A 21,586-nucleotide genomic window follows, 5' to 3' on the forward strand; every position below is an offset into this window, starting at 1 on the left:
TAGTTTGTCTGTAATAAACTTGTCTACTATAAAAATTCATGACTTTAGATTTCTCCTTTCCTGGGGATATATTCTTTGGGATACTTTTATTTTTATATATTTAACAACTACATTCATTTGTTTTAACAACTAGTGATAACTATTGAAATGTTTTATGCTGATTTTTACTTATAAGATAAAAGATCTAGGTCGTCTTCATTGGAAACATGTATATGAAGTCCACTATATAAAGGTTTTTTTCGTATTTAGTTTTATCAGAACATGATTATATTATAACAACCTAAGGATCCATTCATTGCATATTTATGAGCACTCAAATCCCTTCCAAACTCTGCCCCTGACAACCAAGATTGACGAGCCTACCGCAAAGTTATCGCCATTGTTTGTCTTTCACGCGGTGCAGCGAATTCGCGGCTAGAAAAAGAAACAACTTGCAACAAATAGTGAGCAACAGCCACTGCAGAGAAAGAAAAAGAGTGACAGCCGCCACACGACACGCCCCCATCCACTCACCTGCCCCTGATTTCCCTTTATGGGCATACTATATACCCACACGCCTGGCCATTAGCCACCCCACGGAATTGGCCCAGAAAATTCGAAACAACACCCAGAGCCCAGACGATTGATTTTTGTGTCATCGACTGGCAGGTTGGAGTAGGGCGGAATTTGGATTATTAGGTTACCCAAATTTAGGGGTCGAACTATAGATTTCAGTTCTGAGCCCATATCACCCTCTCACACGCTTAAATTTCATTCGATTTTCTGTTCATAGGGCAAACATTTTTCCGTTATTGATATTTTCTTAAGTCAAGGCAGCAAGATGAAGGTGGTTTGATGCAAATAAGATATAAATGATTTCATTTTGTTTTCCATCAGGAAAGGAATAAGGATCAGGGACCCTGCGCCCGAGTGCGTAAGATTCGTCCTCTAAACATGGGCGGCAACGTGGAGCAGCGTCCTTGGACTCCAACGGTTAGGATTGGTAGGATCGCAGCCGAGACAACCAATCCAGGTCCAGCCACCGTCACGCTTCCGACATTGATCGGTAAGTCCAAGCGATTGCAATAACTAGTTAGGTAGATAAACGATGATTAAATCATCGATAAATCCCTTTTAGGTAGCAAAGTTCCGGATTCAAAGAAGAAGGCTGCCCCCTCGTACTCCTTTGGGCACAAGTTGGGCGGAAAATACGCCACATCCGGACCTGGCCCAGCGCAATACAATGTTACAGGTTTGCGGGCGAAGGGACGCGACTATCCCAGAGCTGCCACTCTGCAGAGTCGTCCCAAGGAACTGACACGATTCTCGAATCCGGGACCCGGCGAATACGACGTGGCTCCGGCTGCCAAAGCGGTTATCGATGCCACGCCCAAGTACACTTTTGGCCAACGGCCGGCGGCTTTGAAGACGTTCCAGATTCCAGGTGAGTCTCAGGCTTCTTCCTCTGGTGTTTGAATGGTCTTTTGGACTTGGATTTTGGAGTTGGATTTGAATTTGAATTTGGCGTTGAATTCGGTGTGTGTTTCGGGCTGCTGTTGTTGTTCTTGCATGCGCGGACTAAGGAAATCATCAATCAATCATGGAGCCTCATTGTATATAGAAGCGAACTCATTAACCAATCCGAACCCATGCCAGTTGTATCTTCCTGCAAGCAGCGCGTAAGTTGCTAACGCCCTTCTCCCCTTCTCCTAGTTTCTTTCTCTATCTCAGTAGTTAGTGTAGATGTAGCCCACTTTCCTTAGCTTTCTCTATCATATCTCCTCCTGTATCTTTGGATATCCTTTTGAAGGGATCGTAGTTAGTTACACACTGTAATGGGCATAAATGTTTAATCTTGATTTACGAATATTTTCTTTTGGAAATCTAAAACATTGTGAGGATCTTGCTGATAAAATAATCAATAAATAATATTAAACAAGATCGTTGCCTTTGATAACCAAAGATAATTCCCAAGCTATTTTTGGGTTTGTGTCCAATTCGATTAAATTTATTAGATCTCTTTTAATTTCCTTCTCTAAACTTTCTTTAGTTTCCTAATATAGAATCAAGCCCACGTAGGAGTAATTGGCAATGTCTTTATTGGGCCGCCCACTTTGTTTTAGATTGCCGACATCTTGGCTTGAAATGAATCATTTTTTATTTTTATTTATTTATTAAGAACAGACCAAGTTAGGTCTTAACGGAATGGGGAAACAAATGTCTTTATTTCCCATGCATATTTTTTGGTAATACTTCTACTTGCAATCTGATTTAATATTTCCTCTATTTTTAGCCACTTTCCGGTATAAAGTGTTATTTGTATATGCGTTAGTAATTAGTTAATGTTTCAGTGTGTGTATTCGTGTTTTTGTTTTGCCTGATTTGATTTTAATTTGAAACGTTTTTCTCTTTCAATGAATGATTGTCGTGGCATAATCGAAACTCAGGTCCCAACCATTACCAAGTGGTGCCACTTGATGTCGTCAAGCGGCGTGCCCCACGCTACTCCTTTCGCATTAAGGTTAACGTGTACTTAGTTAACAATCCAGGTAACCCATCTAACCAACTGCCTGTCTGTTGCCCACTTTGTTACCTTACTTTTGGTGTTGGTCTAGCTCCGCTCTCTCTAATGTCTGCCCCCAATTCAAAGCCACCTCATCACTAATTCCCGAACTAATCACTCTTTCTATATACATATTATACTTACTATACTTACACACCCTTAGTCGTAGCCCACCTAGTGTAGACCTATAGTTTTTTTGATTCGAGTAGACTAAAACAATGGCCGTACCAATTTTTATGTTTTATTAACACTAACAGCTCCGAATAGCTATTGCCCTGAAAAGGTCACGCAATCAAAAAAGAATGCGCCACGCTACACTTTCGGTAGACGAACTAAAATCGAACACGATCAGGGCACACCAGGTAATATAATATAACCCAACATCCTCCAGTAGCTGTATCTCTGTATCTCTGTTTGCTACTACCCCCAATCAACCGAGGCACCACTTGCTCAAGCGAACCCAATTGGACAGTATCTAAATAGCGCTTTTTGTTTTTCATTTCCCACATTTCCTGCCAACATCAATCTGATATCTGTCCCGCCCGCAGCTCCTGGCGCCTATTGCCCCGAAAAGGTGAAGCTCAACAAGACGCCGGAGTTCAGTTTCGGCATCAAGCATCATGAACAAAGGCCAGATTATACTCCAGGTTTGTCTATAATAGACTATAAAGAATGAATCACGTTTAAATGCAGTATCATGCTTTCACAACTTTCGCACTTTCATCAGCGCCGGGCACTTACAAGCCAGAGCAGGTTGTCCAAGAACACATACCAGCCTTCAGCTTCGGCTTGAAAACCAAACACATCCAGGTCAGCGACACTCCAGGTAAGGCTTGCATCTCCACTGAGAGTAGTCATTTGGCGTTAAGAACACACTTTTGTTACCACCATGTGCAGCACCCGGTGCCTACAGCCCCGAAAAGTCTCGACTACACTCCACACCTGCTTACTCAATCACCGGAAAGGCCTCGCAAGACGTTGTCGATTGTACACCTGGTGAGTTATGAAGGGAATTTTGTATAGATCCATTAGTTAATTAAGCGACCATCCCACACCACCCTCAACTTTCACACCTTGCCCACTCTATTGCAGCGCCCGGAGCATACGAACCCGAGAAGTGTGTGCTAAGCAGGACACCTGCCTTCAGCTTTGGCCACCGCGTGGAGCTTGCCAAGTCCAGTGACACGCCCGCGCCAGGAACCTATAATCCCGAGAAGGTGCGGATGGACCACACCCCCGCCTTCACCCTCTCTGGACGACCCGAAACAAAGTCCGTCAGCGAGACTCCGGCGCCCGGTTCGTATGCCCCGGAAAAGTATCGGAACGATAGAACGCCGGCCTTCACCTTCGGCGGTAAGCACGAGCAGCGGCTCGAGAGCTTCACTCCGGCACCGGGCGACTATTGTCCCGAAAAAGTCCGGCACGATCACAATCCCGCTTTCTCATTCGCCGGTCGCCATGATTTGCACAAGACAAGCGACACACCAGCACCCGGAGCCTATGAAACGGAAAAAGTCCGTCAGGATCACAATCCCGCCTTCTCCTTTGCCGGGCGACACGATCTGCACAAGCCAAGTGAAACGCCCGCTCCGGGCGCCTACTCTCCGGAGAAGGTCCGACAGGATCACAACCCTGCCTTCTCGATGGCCGGGAAGTATAGTCAGAAGATATCCAGCGATAGTCCGGCTCCTGGTGACTACTGTCCCGAAAAGGTTCGCTTGGATCATACTCCCGCTTATAGTTTTGGCATAAAGAACGATCCTAAAGTAGAAAACAATACTCCGGCCCCAGGAGATTACCACCCCGAAAAAGTAAGGCAAGACCACAATCCGGCGTTTTCATTCGCTGGTCGTCACGACCTTCAAAAACCAGACAACACCCCCGCCCCCGGTGCCTACTTCCCGGAGAAAACAAGGCAAGATCACAATCCAGCTTTTTCAATGGCTGGAAAGTACGATCAGAAGATTTGCAATGACACTCCTGCCCCTGGTGACTATCACCCCGAGAAAGTCAGACAAGATCATAACCCTGCATATTCCTTTGCTGGTCGCCATGACCTACACAAGCCCAGTGAGACCCCTGCCCCGGGAGCTTACTCTCCGGAGAAAGTAAGACTAGATCATAATCCAGCTTTCTCAATGGCTGGCAAGTACGATCAGAAGATCTCCAATGGCACACCTGCCCCTGGAGACTACTGCCCGGAAAAGGTTAGATTAGATCATACGCCTGCTTACAGTTTCGGAGGAAAGAATGATCCTAAAATTGAGAATAATACCCCTGCGCCAGGTGATTACCATCCGGAGAAGGTGAGGCAGGACCACAATCCTGCCTTCTCCTTTGCTGGTCGGTATAACCTTCAAAAGCCAAGTGATACTCCTGCCCCAGGAGCCTATTTCCCCGAGAAAGTTCGCCAGGACCATAATCCAGCATTCTCTATGGCAGGCAAGCACATCGAAAAGCTTACAAATGGTACTCCAGCTCCTGGCGACTACAGTCCCGAGAAGGTTCGCTTAGATCACACTCCAGCTTACACTTTTGGTGGAAAAAATGATCCCAAAATCGAAAACAACACACCTGCTCCAGGTGATTATCATCCGGAGAAAGTTAGACAAGACCACAACCCTGCCTTTTCTTTTGCCGGGCGGCATGACCTTCATAAGCCTAGTGATACCCCTGCCCCAGGTGCTTATTCCCCCGAGAAGACCCGTCAGGACCATAACCCCGCATTCTCAATGGCTGGAAAATACATTGAGAAGATAACCAATGGTACGCCTGCTCCTGGTGACTACTGCCCAGAGAAGGTTCGCTTAGATCGCACTCCAGCTTACACTTTCGGTGGCAAAAACGATCCAAAAGTAGAGAACAACACGCCTGCTCCAGGAGATTATCATCCAGAAAAGGTTAGACAGGACCACAATCCCGCCTTCTCATTTGCAGGACGTCACGATCTCCACAAACCCAGTGACACCCCTGCACCAGGAGCCTATTCACCTGAGAAAGTTCGCCAGGATCACAACCCAGCCTTCTCTATGGCTGGAAAACATAGCCAAAAGATCTCGAGCGACACCCCAGCTCCTGGGGACTACTGCCCCGAAAAGGTCAGGTTGGACCACACTCCCGCTTACTCATTTGGAGTGAAGAATGATCCTAAAATAGAAAACAACACCCCTGCTCCAGGAGATTATCATCCGGAGAAGGTGAGGCAGGACCACAATCCTGCCTTCTCCTTTGCCGGCCGTCATGATCTTCAAAAGCCTAGTGATACTCCCGCCCCAGGAGCTTATTGCCCCGAGAAAGTACGCCAGGATCACAATCCAGCATTCTCAATGGCAGGCAAACATATCGAAAAGCTTACAAATGGCACTCCGGCACCTGGAGATTACAGTCCCGAAAAGGTTAGATTAAACCACACCCCTGCTTATAGTTTCGGAGGAAAGAATGACCCTAAAATAGAGAACAACACCCCTGCTCCAGGAGATTATCATCCAGAAAAGGTTAGGCAAGATCATAACCCAGCCTTCTCCTTTGCCGGCCGTCATGATCTTCACAAAGCCAAGTGATACTCCCTGCCCTGGTACCTACTGTCCAGAAAAAGTCAGACAGGATCATAATCCTGCCTTCTCTATGGCTGGCAAGCATGATCCTAAAGTTTCCAATGACACTCCTGCCCCTGGCGACTACAGTCCCGAGAAGGTCCGTCTGGATCATACACCTTCCTATACTTTTGCTGGCAAAAATGATCCCAAAATCGAAAACAACACCCCTGCTCCAGGTGATTACCATCCGGAGAAAGTTAGACAAGACCACAACCCTGCCTTTTCCTTTGCCGGGCGACATGATCTTTATAAGCCTAGTGATACCCCTGCTCCAGGAGCCTTACTCCCCGAGAAGACCCGTCAGGACCATAACCCCGCCTTCTCAATGGCTGAAAAACACATTGAGAAGATAACCAATGGTACGCCTGCTCCTGGTGACTACTGCCCCGAGAAGGCTCGCTTAGATCACTCTCCAGCCTATAGCTTTGGTAGTAAGAATGATCCGAAGGTGGAGAACAATACACCTGCACCTGGAGATTACCACCCTGAAAACGTTAGGCAAGATCATGTTCCAGCGTTCTCCTTTGCCGGCCGTCATGATCTCCACAAACCTAGTGAGACGCCCGCTCCAGGAGCCTATTTCCCTGAGAAGGTGAGACAAGATCACAATCCAGCCTTTACAATGGCGGGTAAGCATGATCCCAAGATTTCCAATGACACTCCGGCACCTGGGGACTATCACCCCGAGAAAGTTAGACAAGATCACAATCCCGCCTTCTCCTTCACTGGTCGCCACGACCTGGTAAGGCTTAGTGAAACACCCGCGCCTGGAGACTACTTCCCGGAGAAGGTTAGGCAGGACTTCAATCCGGCGTTCACTTTCGCTGGCAAGCACAATCCAAGATCCTTGGGTGAATCCCCGGCACCTGGAGACTATAGCCCCGAGAAGGCGCAACTGGACCGAGCACCCGCTTTCAGCTTTGGTGGCAAACACGACCCCAAGGTGGAACATCATCATCCCGCGCCATGCGACTACGCCCCCGAGAAAGTTCGCCTCGACCATACACCCGCCTACACAATTGCAGGTCGTCCAGCCGCCGATCCCGTGAACCAGACGCCGGCTCCGTGCGATTACCATCCGGAACAGTGCCAGGTGGACAGCACACCTGCGTTCACCTTTGGCATGCGACTGGGAAGGGAGCTAATCTCGGATACACCAGGCAAGTTAGGGGTAGAAAATTAGAAGAGATACTTTTTTGTCTCCTCACATATCGATCCACCATAACGAGCATCAGTACCATTGCAGCACCCTCCGCCTATGAGCCGGAAAAGCACTCTCTGCACTCCACTCCCGCCTACAGCTTTGGCACCAAGTCGGACATCCGTGTGACAACCGATGCCCCAGGTAAATAGTGGCTTCCACAAAGAATATCTATTAGTGTTGCATGTTGCTGTTCTGTACTGCATGTTTCCCGCTTTCTTTGTTTGTTTTCCCTGTCCCCACATTTAGCCCCCGGTCACTACCATCCCGAGCAGTGTAAGCTGGACAGCTCGCCAGCGTATAGTTTTGGTCTGAAGACAGTGCCCACTGCTTCGCTTCCAGGTAGGTGACACCCTCTTCCGCTTTTATGGTGCCGGATTCTGCCCAGTTCGTCCGGATGCTTACGATCTGTTTTTTTTTTTGTGTCCTGTTTTCCTATGTTCCATGTTTGTTCGCACACATTCCTTGGTGTTCTGGCCATGCTCTCATCCGTTTCGAATCTCTGTAAATATACTCACAAATCACTAGAACCCAGGGGCGTGTACATCGAAGATCGCATTGTCCAAAGGCGCGAACGCCGCCTGGCCAGTCCTGGTAAGAATCTGCAAGTTCATCCATTCATGTCATTGCTATCATCTTTTTAAAGTCGTTTCAAATGCTGCAATCAGTTTAGATATAGTTTATTATGTTGATATATACAAAATAAAATATATATAAATACGAGTGCAGATACAGTTGTTATCTATTAAAGTTAAAAAGTTTTTAAATATGATAATTTCATGCTAGGCTGCGTAGTTAATTATTATTTTGAAAGGCATCCGTCATTGGCGGCATACTCTCTGTAGGCTTTATAAGCCAGACGGTATAAGCCTCGATGATCAAGGCCACTATTTACCCACAACTTGCGTTCAATCACCAAGGACAATGTCTTGTGCTTACGAGGTCCCAGACTTGAGTTGCTGAAAACATCATAACCAAAATCTTTTAACGTGATAAGAAATCATCTTTTTAGGGTATATTCCAAATGTCCAAAAGTAAACAGTTGCTACTGCTCGTTAAAGAAGTTTAAAGATAATTGCAACTTCTTCATGACAATATCAGGGTCTAATCATTTTGGCTGGGCAGCAGCACCAGTAATTAACTCAGCTGCGTAGAGAATTGAAACGATTTGCTTCTTATGTAAAATATTTAAAATATATGGTATATAGACACACGCCATTGCATCTTCTCATTTATTTCTTAGTTTGTCAATTTTTATTTCCTTTATACTTACGAAAACTTCCGCACAGTACGCAACAATGCCGAATGCACCACCACCACTACCACCAACAACACAAACAACGCTGGTAGCAACAGCAGCACCACCACTACAACCACCACCACCACAAAGACCTTCATCAATGGGGTGGAGCAGCCTCAGTTGCAGAAAAAGGAAACTACTAAGCAGGTGAATGGCACACACAAAGAGCTTAAGTCAGCACCACCAGCAGCAATGGCAACCACTCGAAAATGGTCAGCACCACCACCACCCTGCAGCAGGTTGCCCACGGACAGAAGGAGAATGGCAACCTTAAAGTGGTGGCCAGCGGTAAGTCGGATGCTAATGCTACCAAGGCAGCGGCCGTAAGTCACCAGACTGTGGTGCGGTCGGATGGCGCCATTGTCACCAGTGGCCAATCTTCAAGGATGCAGACGGTTAAGTACGCTGTGGAGGCGAGCAGCGTGCAGGAGAAGATTATCAGGTAACCAGAGTGACTTTAGACAGTGAATGCTCCTAACAGTGAAATAAAACGCTTACTTTTTAACGTTTGATATGAAATAAACAAATATTACTCATCCGCAACGTTGACCTCATCTCATTCCAAGGCAACTAATCTCTAAATAAAAAAGTAATTATAAACAGAGTGTCAAACGAAACTTTGAACTATAGCAGAAAACGCGAAATGTTAGTTACATCAGAAAGTATTTATAAGGGAAATACCAGTCGTATGAGTAATATTCTACATTTTTTACCATTTCGAGCGTTGACTGTTTTGAGAGCTCTTACTTCTTTGGTGTTTCCGTTTCCGTTTCCGTCTCGTGTTTTTTTTTTTGCAGGCACGTCATGTCAAGATCACCCTATCAACCAACCCGAAACTAACCCGAACCATTCAAACACCAGCCCAAGAGACTAGCTATTGAATTAACCCCCAACTAACTCTTAATTTAAACCATCAAATTACACTGATTTTTCCAATCATTGACAGCTCCTAACGTCTACAAAATACCCACCGTCATGGGCAGCAGCAAGGAGGGCAAGATTCGCTCGGCTCCGGCTTATACAATTACGGGTCGCGAGAAGCCTCCGTTGATTCCAGTGATGATCTTCCCCGGACCCGGATACTACGATGGCGAGTACACAGCGGTCAAACCGAAGCCACCGGTGTATTCGATGCGCGGCAAGTACAAGATGGGCAGCGAGGACTCAAAGCCCGGACCCGGAGCCCACTGTCCGGAGAAGGTAAGATGGGGGAAATACTTTTCAGGGATTAGGTTCCTGCTAAATAGTTTTAAGTATAAAATTCCTATATGAGAAAGTATCTTTATGACTATGGATTTGACTACCAAATGATTCACCCACAGTACTGGGAGAAACGTTCACCTCCCGCCATATCCTTTGGCATCCTTCACTCGCCCTATATCAAGAAACCCGTGGCGGTAACAGTACCAGAAAAATGCCTTCGCTTTTTGTTGGAGAGTCGGGCGGACAAGCCGTACGACAATATCTGATACTAGCAAAATAATGCAATTAAATTCATTTAATCAACGCAGTACTTAAAGGTTTCTCTTATCATTTAATCTTTATCAATAGATAAACCTCTCCCACGTGCCTGCCTACAGCTTTCGGTATCAAGCACTCGCAGTATCTGGGCCGTTTGAACGAGAAAAACTCCGAGTTTGACTATAGCTTCTCCGGAATCTGCTGAAGGTGGATCGCTTCTACCCAAATCCTCACTCTGCCCAAGACGGTCTTCGATGAACAGCTTCCTTACCATAACTACACTACCTTCGCTACTCGTATCGGACTAACCTTAAGTTTTAAATGTTTCTGAAACCTATTTGTAAGCCGAAAGTTTTGTGAAATGTTACAATTGTATACACTGATATATAAAAAGATATTACTAATGCAGATTACACGCTTATTTGGCTTTGAAATGTATGAGAAACTCTGTCTCAAAGAAAAAGAAAATTGTAATTTTCATACTGGTAATTGTTAATTTTCTGCCATTTTGTTTTTAACTTACTTTCAATCCAACTGATCATCTGTAATGAAGCTATTGCTTTTGTTGACAATATTTTCCGTCAGTTGGCTTCACTTAGAGGCTAGAAAGCGCATGAGTAAGAGTAGCCTTGATCCTTCTGGAGCAGCTCACCAATTCACTCGATTTTTGATCTTCCAGCGAGAACCACTAGCTGCTTGATCCATCACATGTACCAACACGAACGACATTGTAGGGGTCCACGACGCATTTTTTATGTCTTCCATAGAGTGATATTTGACTGCATTAAGGTATCCATACCCCGCATCAGCCCAACGTGACCAATGTCCATCTAGCTTTCGGCAATTCCAGGTGACCACCAAGTGCCGACAGATTTACAGAAGGAACGAGTTCAAAACATTACGTTCATGCCAAGATTACTGCTCGTACCACATGAAAGTGCCCAAGCCAGCGGAATCAACTGCTTCTGGAGATGGATCAACTATTGCAGCAGGGGGCGATGTATCGGCGCCAACTACAGGTGCCCCACCACCTGCAGAGTAAAGCTGAGAGTAAAAATACAAAAGCAAATATGAATTCTTTGTATCAAATTAGAGTCCAAAAACATTACTTTTTTCACGAAAAATTTAAATATCGATTTACTGAACTTTAAAAACGAAAAAGAGTAAAACTTTTAAATTGAAAATTTAGCAATAAATAGCATTAAATTGTTCGGTATTTGTTGTATATTTATTTTCTGCGTGCACCTCATTACCAGTTTTTATTGCATACGTATTTACATTTACATGATTTGCAAGACTCAAAATAGAAACATAAGACCTCCGATCGATGTTCACCCTTAGTTCTTGGTAAGTTCGATTTCGGCATGCAAGCAGGATTTGCCCTGAAAACAAAAACAAGGCCTTTAAAGAGAATATGTTTAGGATTAAACAGAATCACTTACGGTGTCATGTTTGATCTCCGCATCGATGATCAGATGACCGCGAGCCATGCCGAGCATGGCTTTGTATTTGCTTAGATCGACGGTGTGCTCGTTGGCGCACACCTTTTCCTCGCCCACAGGGCAGGTGGAGGGAGCTCCGAATAGCTTCAGCATGTCCTTGCCCTCCGACGAGGCCTGATCGATGGCGGCGCACAGGTCGATCTTGCCCTCCTTCATCACGATGCCATCCTTTTGGACCTTGAACTTGGCCACGGCGGTTCCAAAGGGCTTATTACTAATGCAACCCGAGGGAACCAGCTCGCACTTTTTGTTCAACTTCAGGTTGAAATCACTGCCCACCGTCATTATGGCATCATCGCCAGCACAGTTCTCCATCTTCACCAGCTTGGCCTTGTAGCCATTCTGAAAAGGATATCCCCAGGGGGTTAGTTTAAGGCCAATTGATATCCTGAAACACTTACGCAAGCCAAGGCAGCCTCGAAGGCACTGCAACTGAGCAGAAAAAAGCAGATGTATCGCAGCATTCTGTACCCTCGAAGTTTTGGATGAATTTTGGAACTCCTGGACTATCCAGCCCCTATTTATATGGAACTCTTGCTAGCCCAGTTTTCCAGTAAACCACAATTATTTGCGCATTAAGCGGTATTTGACTGCTGCGATCAGTGATCGTTCGGCTCAATTGATTGCTGAACCACCACTGGGCAGACGGTCATCCATTAGCCCGGTCTAAATGTCAGAATTACGAATTATTATGGCCAGCCATTTTTAATTACCTGCGTGACTTGGTATTGTTTCTATTTAGCGTGTCACTATAGTTTGATCTTTTGATCTCCCCGAAATTTGTTTGCACCCGAAACTATTTATATATATTTCAAGCCAGTCACTAAGAGTTAAAATCAACTCTCCCTAATTGATAAATGGCCGTAACTCTTGTTAGCCATCAACTGCATGAGCTCGGTGCGATGAAATTGCTTTAATAGGAAATGGATTCCATAGCCTTTGTTTACAATTTATTGGCTTGAAATAATTGCTTAAAATGTAGGATTACGAAAGCTCAAAAGATCAAATTTAGCAATCGCTTTCGCTTTGGATTAACATTGTTCTTTAAAATAAAATGTAAAATAAAACTCCTTTAATAATTGTATGCATTTATTATTGAATTTTATTTATTCCCCTTTATGAGGGATATAAGATAAATGCTACTTTATTGACCTGGCTTTACAAAGTGGCCCTGAAAGTAAACGGCATTCTGATCGCGAATGACGTAAGCAAACGGATGATCGGCATTAAAATCTAAACGAGGCGGGGGTGTGCATCTTATACATCTTAACCCTATAGATACAGCTACGGATTATAAAAAAAATTGTATATTATATTATGTAAATATGTATTAATACCACAAATTACCTGTTATAGCTGCTGCCTCAGCACCCTCTTCATTTACCTCTATAAAGGCCTTTTGAAGAATTTTGCTAATATAGCCTTCCTTTGATGTTATAAGACCTTTTAAGTCAGCACCGTGTGTGAAGGCTTGTCGTATGCCCAACTATAATTATAAATGTTATGATTTAGGATATTGACTAGGATAATCACCAAATACTCACTGTCTGAAGAACTTTCGTTAGAGACGTCGAAAATTCGATTTTAAACTTGGGAAGCTTTAAATTCACATCAAGTTCCCGCAGAGGCTGGGAGAATCCTGGGATCTTTTTCTCCAATTCTTGTAGGCCATCAACTTTCTCCGGCAAAAAGATGACCATGGAAAGACTTGAATTCCTGTACGGAAGTTCAATCACTTTGGCATCTAGTTCTGGTACATATGCCGCCTTAAATGTGCCCGATAATGACATCATTTGGACAGGAACTCGTTCTTGGCTGGCAGTTTTAAAATCGACATTCTTGGTATTTTTGGGATTGAATTCGTATTGCCATTGACCTTTGAAGTAAATGGCATTAAGAAGTACAGCTATTAGCGTCTGATCGGTCATGTCATTCTTTGTAACTATGTCTTGGATTCTGCCGCGCGTCTGATCATTCACCCACTTATTGATAATCGAAGTGGCACGATCTGCATCTTTTAGGCTAATAGCCTCCGCTTCGGCTTTAAAGGAATCTTTAACCACTTGGTTATATTCCGGATTCAGCTTGTATTCGTCATTAACGTATATGCGGTTTGCCAGATCAAGGATGGCTACCTTTTCCCGACCTTTGAGATTTGTAAGAAACTCCTTGTATTTGGCAGCCACTTCCTGTTTGTTCTCTGACAGTTTTAAAACTTTCCTCATTTCCTGGGCTGTGTTTCCCCCAGCTGCCATGTAGACCATGGCCAAGCTTATTTCGACGGATAAGGGCGATGAAATCAAATTCTTGTCTGCATTTTCTTTTGCCAAGAGTTGGTAAAGATCATCAGTGAATTGGCCAGCAACTGACGTGGCCAAAAAAACCAGACCTGAAAGGAGAGAACTTACTGTATTTTATATTTTAATAAGTTTCTTTACTTACACAAATACTTCATCTTTGTTGGGAACTAAAAAGTGTTCTAAGAGTGGTGTTTATATATACTCTTGGTTCTAATCTAATTAGATTCACCATTCAATATCTTAATTTAAACGGTTCTGTTGGATTTCTTAATTTATTTAACATTTATATTATAAAAGAAATAAAGAAAAACTTCCCTGTTGCTTTGTTCCGTTAATTATTTATCATTCAATTTATTATATAAGTATTTTGAAAAAAGTTTTGATAACTCAAAGTAATCCGAATATTAAGAATTAAGATAAAAACTAAATCTCATATTTGAGTGTCACTACTATCCGTTACTCTGTTAACGAAATTCGATAAAATTCAGCTAACAGAAATTGATGCGTTGTACATTTTTTTTTACTAACGCCATCTGTGGCTCGTTTTTTAAAAGGCTTGTTCAATAACAGACTTCACAGAGATGTGCAAGCATCTGAAAATGTGCATCCTTAATCATAACATTCTAGCTAATATTGTACCCGAGCTCTTAGCGCTCATATGAACTGCAAGACATGTTTATATCAACTCATTTATTGATCCTTAACAAGAATGTGCATACTTTATTGGGTCGATGGTTAAAACCTTATTAACGAATATATTTTACCCTGTTACTCGACAAGTAGCGGGTTAAAGATAACTGGTCGAGATTTTTTGTCAGCACTATTGACATGTTATTCACTTTATCTGGCTACCTTAGTACCCTTTTCCCCTGATCTGGCAGCGCCATTTGGTAGCGTGACCCCGTTAAATTTTTAGCTCGTTAGTTCGCGTTAACTTTTTGAGCTGTTCAGACGTGCTAACGGAATAAAATATCGCGCGCTTTTCACTCGCTCAGTGGCAAACTGTTCAAACTTTGCCGACAACGCAGTTTATTTGCTGTTTTTGAGCAGAGCTACCGATATATAAGTCCCCCACGCAAGAAGTGCTAACCAAAAATCCACAACGTAAGCGGTTATTTAGGAGGGTTTTAAAAAAAAATAAATAAATAAATATATAATATATAATAACGTATGATATCTAACCGAAACGAAGTCGTGCCGTATATAAGTGATGCATCAAAGGTGCTAAGCAAATGAATCCGCATTCGAAAGTTTAGATATCGATGAAGAACCACACCGCGGCATAAGTAAATAACAAATACAGATACGTGTTACAAATACAAATACAACAACAACAGGTGGTTGACAAAAGTTCTCAGTAACATTGAATTTGTAAGCCTTAAAATCGAATTCTGGGCTAGTGTCAATGCAATTGAAACATATATAGATAACCAAAAAAAAAGTCACTGTGCATATGTATAGTATCAGCTATATATATGTATTGATTGTTTGTGCGCATCTATTATCAGTGGCCTCTTTGGGAGAGTGTGTGTGTGTGTCTCGTATTATTCATTGATAAGTGTATGAAAAGTGCGTATGTCTATGTGGAATACGTCAACGGCATTCCAACTAAACCGAAACCACCGAAGCCAGGTATTCAAAAATCGTGATTCATCGTCGATCGTGACTGTAATTGTTATATCTTCATGGAGTATGTTGTTGTTGTTGTTGTTTTTGTTTTTGCCAAGCTGTTGCTGTAAAACGGTAGACTGCGTAAGACTATGAATGTGGTTAAGATCTACGATCTTTGATATTACTCATTCAGCTTTTCCAGAAACACCCAAAAATATGTTTGTCTATACGTATGTGTTAGCCTTTCTTTTGTTTGCCTGACCAGCAGAATGTATGTATAATATATACATATATAAAGACTTTCTTAAACCGGTTCCACCATTCCTACGTTTCTTGACCAAACGAACTGTTGATACATTTCCCTCAACGTGACTCAGGATCCAGAAGTTCAGATCGAATCAAAGGCCCATAATTCATTGCCTCCAATTGGGCCGCGGCTGCAATTGCTCTCTGTGCCCAATTTGTTTATTGGATACAGACCTCCAGTCTTACACTGCTCCATTTATCTTTGGCCACTTCAAAAGTCTGGTCTTGCTTCTCCTGCTGGCCGTCAATCACTCTTCCTGACTGGAGTGGAGGAGTCTAGAGTCTAGAGGAGTCATAAAAATGTCAGCAGAAGGCGGGGTGAAAAAAGCTGGCCAAGCTGCCGCAAAAATATTTACTGGAATTCCCCGTCCGAATTCGCAATTCTAACAACTGTTGTGATAAGCCAGAAAATCAATGGATACCAGCGGTTCTTGGAAATTGTGTTCCTTAGATGGCTACCATCCACTGGCCACTTGCAGCTCCTTTTCACACCTTTCCATTATGCACATGGCACATTAATCAGACGGGGCTTATGGCCAAGTATCCAGCTATCCACCAGATACGCACACCCCCCGTGGGTGTCAAATTAAAGTTACTTTACCGCAGTTGATTATGGTGAAGTAGTGGCTCCATTACGAATAAATTACTTTGCCTGCACTGTGGGAAAAGAATTAATATTTATTTGATTTCAATAGGAAATGCCAATGCGATTAGAAATCGTTTCTAAATTTATCGTAAATATTTAAAAGCCTAACAACTCAACCCAAAGGGCTTCAGTAGAGGCGTTTAAAATAAATAAGTTTATATTCATGAATGAGATTTTTCAAATTTATGAACAGAACTTGACTTCCGTTCACTATAAAATGAGAATTATTAGATTTTAATGTAAGTTATTTTGGCGATAAAAGTTATTATCAAAGCAACCCAAATTCTTAACCTACAATTTTTCTCAATTTATAGATTAAGCTAAAAGAGTTTTAAGAACAGCTCTAGACCTCTAAACCTTTTAACTCTTTGGGCGAATTTTCGCATAAATAACCATTTGAGATAATATCTGTTTAATTGATTTTGCCGGTTACCAATAGCCATAAATAAAACCCATTCGGTGCACAATCTCCGCCAGTCTCGGCCAGCATTGAACACGTTTTCACACCACTTTGTGTGGTTTGTTTGGCATTCTATGAATGGACACCTTCGACTCTCCACATCCGCTGTTGTCTGTGTCAGAACGTAAATAATAAATGGACAACGGACAACAAATATTTTTGGCCAGGCCATCGAAGCTGTCTGCATGGAAAGGAGCTAAACGTTTAACGATGGGCTGGTTATAAATCTCCGGAAAAAAAGGCTGAACAGGCACTTGGCTTTCACCTGAGCCCTAGAATAGATCCCATTCATTAGCTCTGGAACGCCGTTAGCAAACTTTGTCCGCGTCATAAACTTCGTACTCAACGGCTTTCCAGAAATGAGTATATGCGAGTATGTATGCATATGCATAGCTGCAATCTTGCTTCCGCCGAGAATAAATAAGTTCACCCGATTATGTCCAACCAAGAAATGCATTGGGTAAACAAATAAACAAAAATTGAGAGAATGTTTCATCGATGGCAGCCTGTTTTGAGGTCACGGCGAGGCACGAAATGAGCTATATATGTATATCTATATCTATACCTATAACTATTAATCGGGCGAAACCCAAAACAAACAAATTAAACACTTGTCGGCTATTAAGTGAACGCATATAACATTTCTATTTATTTCCCCAGCAGCTGGTCAACAACTTGTTGTCGCCACGCGTTGTAGTTGTATAATTTCTGGGCAGAATGCCAGCTATTCAATTTCACTGGCAGCGGTTTTTTTTATATATTTTTTATTAGATTCGCAGTTCATGGAAAACAAAAGAAATCGCTTTTCCAAGTCTTACAGCAGTCCAGTGATTACACAACGAATAAAAGTTTCCCAAATGACTCATCTAAGTGATACTTACCTTCCTCTTTTGCCCAGGTAATTTCTCTTATATTTAATTTCACTTTCTTGGCTGGCTGTGCAAAAAAAAAGACATTTAATTAATTTCCCTACCAGTGCTAAGGTATTATTTAACCTTTTGCGTTAAAGGCAGAAATGTTAATCTCTTTCCTGGCCTTATCGTAACGCCATTTAAGAGTACTCGCAAAGATAGACCGTTGCGAAACTATCCAGCGATAAGGTCCGTGGTGATAGTCAGTATCAGTATCTGCCAGATAGTCTATCTTAGAGTATACCCGCAGCTTATAAGGGATTGCGCTATCTTGCAGCTTCTCGGGGATTTGCCACTGATTTCTTTTACCACTTCCACTCGCTGCCGTTGTGCATTTGTCTTGCAGATTAGCCCGGCCTGCTGCTATCGCTTCAAAAATGCATTAGATCTGTGTACAGTAGCTCGTATTTCAATTTCTCAGCTGGGAATTTCGTGTGGGCGTGGTTGGGGAGCAGTAGGCGGTGGGCGAGGCTGACAGCAAAAAGAGCCAACACATAAATTGCAAAACTTGCTCTCGTCTGTGGGCGGAATTCACAGCGGGTGCTGCACTTGCCCAAAAAAAGAACAAATAGCAGCAACAAAAAAATGTCAATAAAAATGCAGAAGGGGCGGGCTGCCCCTGCTGCCATTACTTGGAACATATATCAATTAATTAGAGCTCGACAAGAGGCATTAAACAAGATGTTCGTGGATTGCTCCCGCTGCTAGCTCCCCCGCAAAAGAACTGACCTCGATGTTATGGCGCCAAAACGTCTGCTTAATTAATCAAGTCCAGATCTATTAATTCTCGGAACCTTGGCTTATAAATCCGCTTGGCATTGTCATTACATTTTACTTGACCAAAATTAATTGTCTGTTTTTTCTGGAATCAAGAGTTAGTCCATTTTATAGCACAATTAGCGGTTTATTGGGTTGCGTTTCTAATCCGAAAGCTACTTAATTCAAACTAACTTCTGAACACAAAACTCAAGTATACAACAACTTTAATGAATTACAAAATCTATTCAATTAGTTGAGTTGAACAAGCTTGACTTTGGCAAACAATCTTCTAATGTAAATTATGTCACCCGAAAAACTTGGCTAAAAGTTTATTTCTTTCCTGTGAAAAAGTTGCAGTTTATATCATTTCCAACTCAAGGAAAGCCTTTCAATTCCATATAAAATACTTACCCCTGCCATTTCTTATGACATCCTTAGGCTCATTAGCGTTCCTGGTTAGCTCACGCCTACTTATGGACATTTGCCGTCCCAACGAAAGGCTCTTGGCCAAGTTAATGGAATTAACTGACATTCGCAGTAATGAAACATTACCATGTCACCATTCCCTCCATCATTAAAAGACACGCAAACTGTGCCAAAGTCGCGTCATTATGCAGAACGACGATTGGGCGTAGTTTTGGCCCAAAATATTAAAAAGCGAGAGTTAGCCTACACGCTGTTTTTCTAGTCTGGGTGGGCAGATCTGGGCCTAGATATCGATGCCGTTGTTAGCCGATTGACTGCCAATTGACAAATAGTTTGATTTATGAGCCAGCAAATCTTAGCTTGGCCTAAATTGCAAATTTGCAATTGGCTTTTTTGAATTTTTAATGAAGCCAACTGAAGCAAACCCACACCCCTTCGTCGCTTCCAGGCAATGCAGATGAATAAAAATATTTCCTGATACAAGCATTTCGTATTTCTTTGGGCCTGTTGCTCATTATTTTGGCCAAGAGCCAGCGGCATGTTTGCAATTGCAATCACAGAATTTCTGTACGAACAAACTTTCCATTAAGATGTTGCGGGCTAAAAATTTCAATTGAAATGGAAAACAAAGGAAAACTCTTGAGTTTTGCACAAATAAACGCACCGCACCAAAGGTCAACGGGGGGAAATCAAATAAAGGCGGCAGGAAAACTCTGGCGAAAGAGTCGTAAATTTCCGTTGGGCACAGGGAAAAGGTAAAGGTAAACCGAAACAAGGAGACACCACTTTCTCGACTCCAGATAATTGCAGAAATAAACTCTGAGTTGTAGCCCATAGAAAATTCAATTTGAGCCAACTGCTTGCCAAATTAAAATGAACAGAAGTGGAAAACCGGAGTAAAATTTCCCCGTGACGAGGGTCAGCACTTGGAACTCAAGCACGTAGCCTGGAAAACTTCGGTGTGGGACGGGAAGGGGCGTGAATCGCAGAACACGTGACTGGAAACCACAAAAACCAAAACCCAAACATCGAAATGAATCTGTTGCACATGCAACGAGTGAAAATCACGAGTCGGGCCACTTTTTCATTTATTGGCCATAAAGAACTGAATTATGGTTGAAAGATTTTTGCCCGGCAAAGCGTTAAACTGTCAAAAGTTTGGACATAAAAAAGTGGTGGAATTTTCTTTTTTTTGGCGAAAAACAACATGGAACTAATAAGAATGTTGGCTGTTGATGGAGCCAGAACATGAAATGGCAAGTCGTTTTTATGGCAAAAGAGCATGAAAGAGTTTTCTTGTCTATCCATAAATAAATAAGTTTACTTTGCCAATGTGTAACACTTGCTTCTGCCTAAAAAGTGTTTGAAAATATATAAAACTTGGTTATTTCCAGAAACTGAAATGAGTCATGTTAAAAGCCTACAATTTATTAGAAATTTCGATTGGATTTTGGTTTTTACTTGAGACATGTGGCTATTCCAATAACAAAGTTTTTTTTTTTTGTTTTAATATAAAATATTATTGAATGTACATATTTTTATTACTGTTTCCTAATCTATAAACCTAATGTTTTGTGAGTATTAGAAGAGACTTATTTATGTCGTAAATGGAAGGAAATTCGAAGAACTCAATCGCCTTTTTTTAATCAAACTTGCATTTTTCCGCAATTTTTATTGTTGTTCCTCGCAATTATCAAACCAAAACCCAGCTTTTCAATTTGCAATACTTATGTTTTGTTCGTAGAATATTTTTTATTTTTTATATTTTATAGATTGGGTCTCTCCGTAAGCAATGTGGTGTTACCTTGTAGGCTCCTTAAATGTTTTTCTCTCCTTGAAATGTTTTTGTTTTTAGTTTTTATTTACATTCTGCTGCAAGATCACTTCTTCAGAACAAAAGATTTCGCAATAAGCTCCCGATCGATGCAGCGATGATTAATGCAAGGCGACACTTGCTCTCAAGGAGAGCTCTCCCCTTGCAAATGCAGTCAGTCAACCGGTTTACGAACTTTACTTGCTATATATTATATCAACGTAGAATACATATTTGAATAATGTTAAGAAGGTGTTCGTAGGCTGTTGTCACTTATGTAAACGGAATTTCATGTTAACGTGACCGCCGACGTCACACATGAGTGACCAAGAGGTGGGTGGGGGAAGGGGATCATTAAATGGCGGGACATTGGCGAATGAATGAGCGAATTAAGGCGGCGCCACTCGACCATGGAATGACGTCATTCTTTATTATTTGTACGACTTGATGGTCGTAAACAAATGTCTGATAAACATATGTTCAATATCTATATGGGCCTCGATAATCGTGGATTGAGGAGTGACCCCAAAAACAGATATAAACGAGTCTTGATTAATTATCTTAATTTGTATCTCCCAAAAATACTTAAACTACTTAGAAATCTTAGAGAGTGTGAAGAGAATTGCAACGGGGAAAAGTCTAAGTAGAATGACTAGGCAATTAAGTGGAAAATGTGGTTTCTTTTGTTCAAGCAAGACAGATGGAAAATTCAAATAAATTCCAATGATGCACAGGAAAAATATGGAATTTAT

General features: G+C 42.4%; 5 protein-coding genes across 5 annotated transcripts; 3 read left to right on the forward strand and 2 right to left on the reverse strand.

The window, feature by feature from the left end:
- Nucleotides 1–683: 683 nt before the first annotated feature.
- LOC108106155 lies at nt 684–9,695 on the forward strand. The gene is given in 16 exon segments (XM_017213058.2): nt 684–826; nt 877–1,045; nt 1,118–1,423; nt 2,427–2,528; nt 2,800–2,904; nt 3,091–3,189; nt 3,270–3,368; nt 3,440–3,538; nt 3,635–6,090; nt 6,092–7,298; nt 7,385–7,483; nt 7,589–7,681; nt 7,868–7,933; nt 8,629–8,823; nt 8,826–9,081; nt 9,586–9,695. Coding segments are annotated over 16 exon segments (5,364 nt in total). The 5' UTR covers nt 684–820; the 3' UTR covers nt 9,593–9,695.
- On the forward strand, nt 9,615–10,305 carry LOC108106069 (outer dense fiber protein 3-like protein 2). Its single transcript, XM_041818840.1, has 3 exons — nt 9,615–9,839; nt 9,962–10,076; nt 10,220–10,305. The coding sequence occupies exons 1-3, from the start codon at nt 9,615–9,617 to the stop codon at nt 10,303–10,305; spliced, it is 426 nt and encodes a 141-aa protein (XP_041674774.1).
- A 342-nt stretch (nt 10,306–10,647) lies between these two features.
- On the forward strand, nt 10,648–11,142 carry LOC108106068. The gene is made up of 3 exons (XM_017212926.2): nt 10,648–10,717; nt 10,780–10,889; nt 10,951–11,142. The coding sequence occupies exons 1-3, from the start codon at nt 10,648–10,650 to the stop codon at nt 11,140–11,142; spliced, it is 372 nt and encodes a 123-aa protein (XP_017068415.2).
- Nucleotides 11,143–11,306: 164 nt separating this feature from the next.
- On the reverse strand, nt 11,307–12,229 carry LOC108106084. The gene is made up of 3 exons (XM_017212942.2): nt 12,004–12,229; nt 11,543–11,944; nt 11,307–11,482 (listed from the first exon to the last, which is right to left on the reverse strand). Exons 1-3 carry the CDS (start codon nt 12,064–12,066, stop codon nt 11,438–11,440), a joined length of 510 nt encoding a protein of 169 aa, XP_017068431.2. The 5' UTR covers nt 12,067–12,229; the 3' UTR covers nt 11,307–11,437.
- A 444-nt stretch (nt 12,230–12,673) lies between these two features.
- LOC108106074 (serine protease inhibitor 42Dd) lies at nt 12,674–14,065 on the reverse strand. The gene is made up of 4 exons (XM_017212931.2): nt 14,045–14,065; nt 13,147–13,991; nt 12,950–13,088; nt 12,674–12,886 (listed from the first exon to the last, which is right to left on the reverse strand). The coding sequence occupies exons 1-4, from the start codon at nt 14,055–14,057 to the stop codon at nt 12,747–12,749; spliced, it is 1,137 nt and encodes a 378-aa protein (XP_017068420.2). The 5' UTR covers nt 14,058–14,065; the 3' UTR covers nt 12,674–12,746.
- Between the last annotated feature and the right edge of the window lie 7,521 nt (nt 14,066–21,586).

This window comes from Drosophila eugracilis, unplaced genomic scaffold (genome assembly GCF_018153835.1).
Source record: "Drosophila eugracilis isolate 14026-0451.02 unplaced genomic scaffold, ASM1815383v1 contig_386, whole genome shotgun sequence".
In the NCBI taxonomy this organism is placed as follows: Eukaryota; Metazoa; Arthropoda; class Insecta; order Diptera; family Drosophilidae; genus Drosophila; species Drosophila eugracilis.

Excerpts from the sequence above, each read along its gene's own strand:
- LOC108106069 (XM_041818840.1), top strand. The coding sequence starts at position 9,615 with ATGGGCAGCAGCAAGGAGGGCAAGATTCGCTCGGCTCCGGCTTATACA. Across the intron at positions 9,840-9,961 it reads GAGCCCACTGTCCGGAGAAG|TACTGGGAGAAACGTTCACC; the intron begins GTAAGATGGGGG and ends ATTCACCCACAG. Across the intron at positions 10,077-10,219 it reads CCTTCGCTTTTTGTTGGAGA|CTTTCGGTATCAAGCACTCG; the intron begins GTCGGGCGGACA and ends GCCTGCCTACAG.
- LOC108106068 (XM_017212926.2), top strand. The coding sequence starts at position 10,648 with ATGAAGCTATTGCTTTTGTTGACAATATTTTCCGTCAGTTGGCTTCAC. Across the intron at positions 10,718-10,779 it reads AGAGGCTAGAAAGCGCATGA|CGAGAACCACTAGCTGCTTG; the intron begins GTAAGAGTAGCC and ends TTGATCTTCCAG. Across the intron at positions 10,890-10,950 it reads TGATATTTGACTGCATTAAG|GTGACCACCAAGTGCCGACA; the intron begins GTATCCATACCC and ends CGGCAATTCCAG.
- LOC108106084 (XM_017212942.2), bottom strand. The coding sequence starts at position 12,066 with ATGCTGCGATACATCTGCTTTTTTCTGCTCAGTTGCAGTGCCTTCGAG. Across the intron at positions 11,945-12,003 it reads TCGAGGCTGCCTTGGCTTGC|AATGGCTACAAGGCCAAGCT; the intron begins GTAAGTGTTTCA and ends TATCCTTTTCAG. Across the intron at positions 11,483-11,542 it reads CGGAGATCAAACATGACACC|GGCAAATCCTGCTTGCATGC; the intron begins GTAAGTGATTCT and ends TTTTGTTTTCAG.
- LOC108106074 (XM_017212931.2), bottom strand. Across the intron at positions 13,089-13,146 it reads TAACGAAAGTTCTTCAGACA|TTGGGCATACGACAAGCCTT; the intron begins GTGAGTATTTGG and ends TTATAATTATAG. Across the intron at positions 12,887-12,949 it reads TGAGGCAGCAGCTATAACAG|CTGTATCTATAGGGTTAAGA; the intron begins GTAATTTGTGGT and ends TATAATCCGTAG.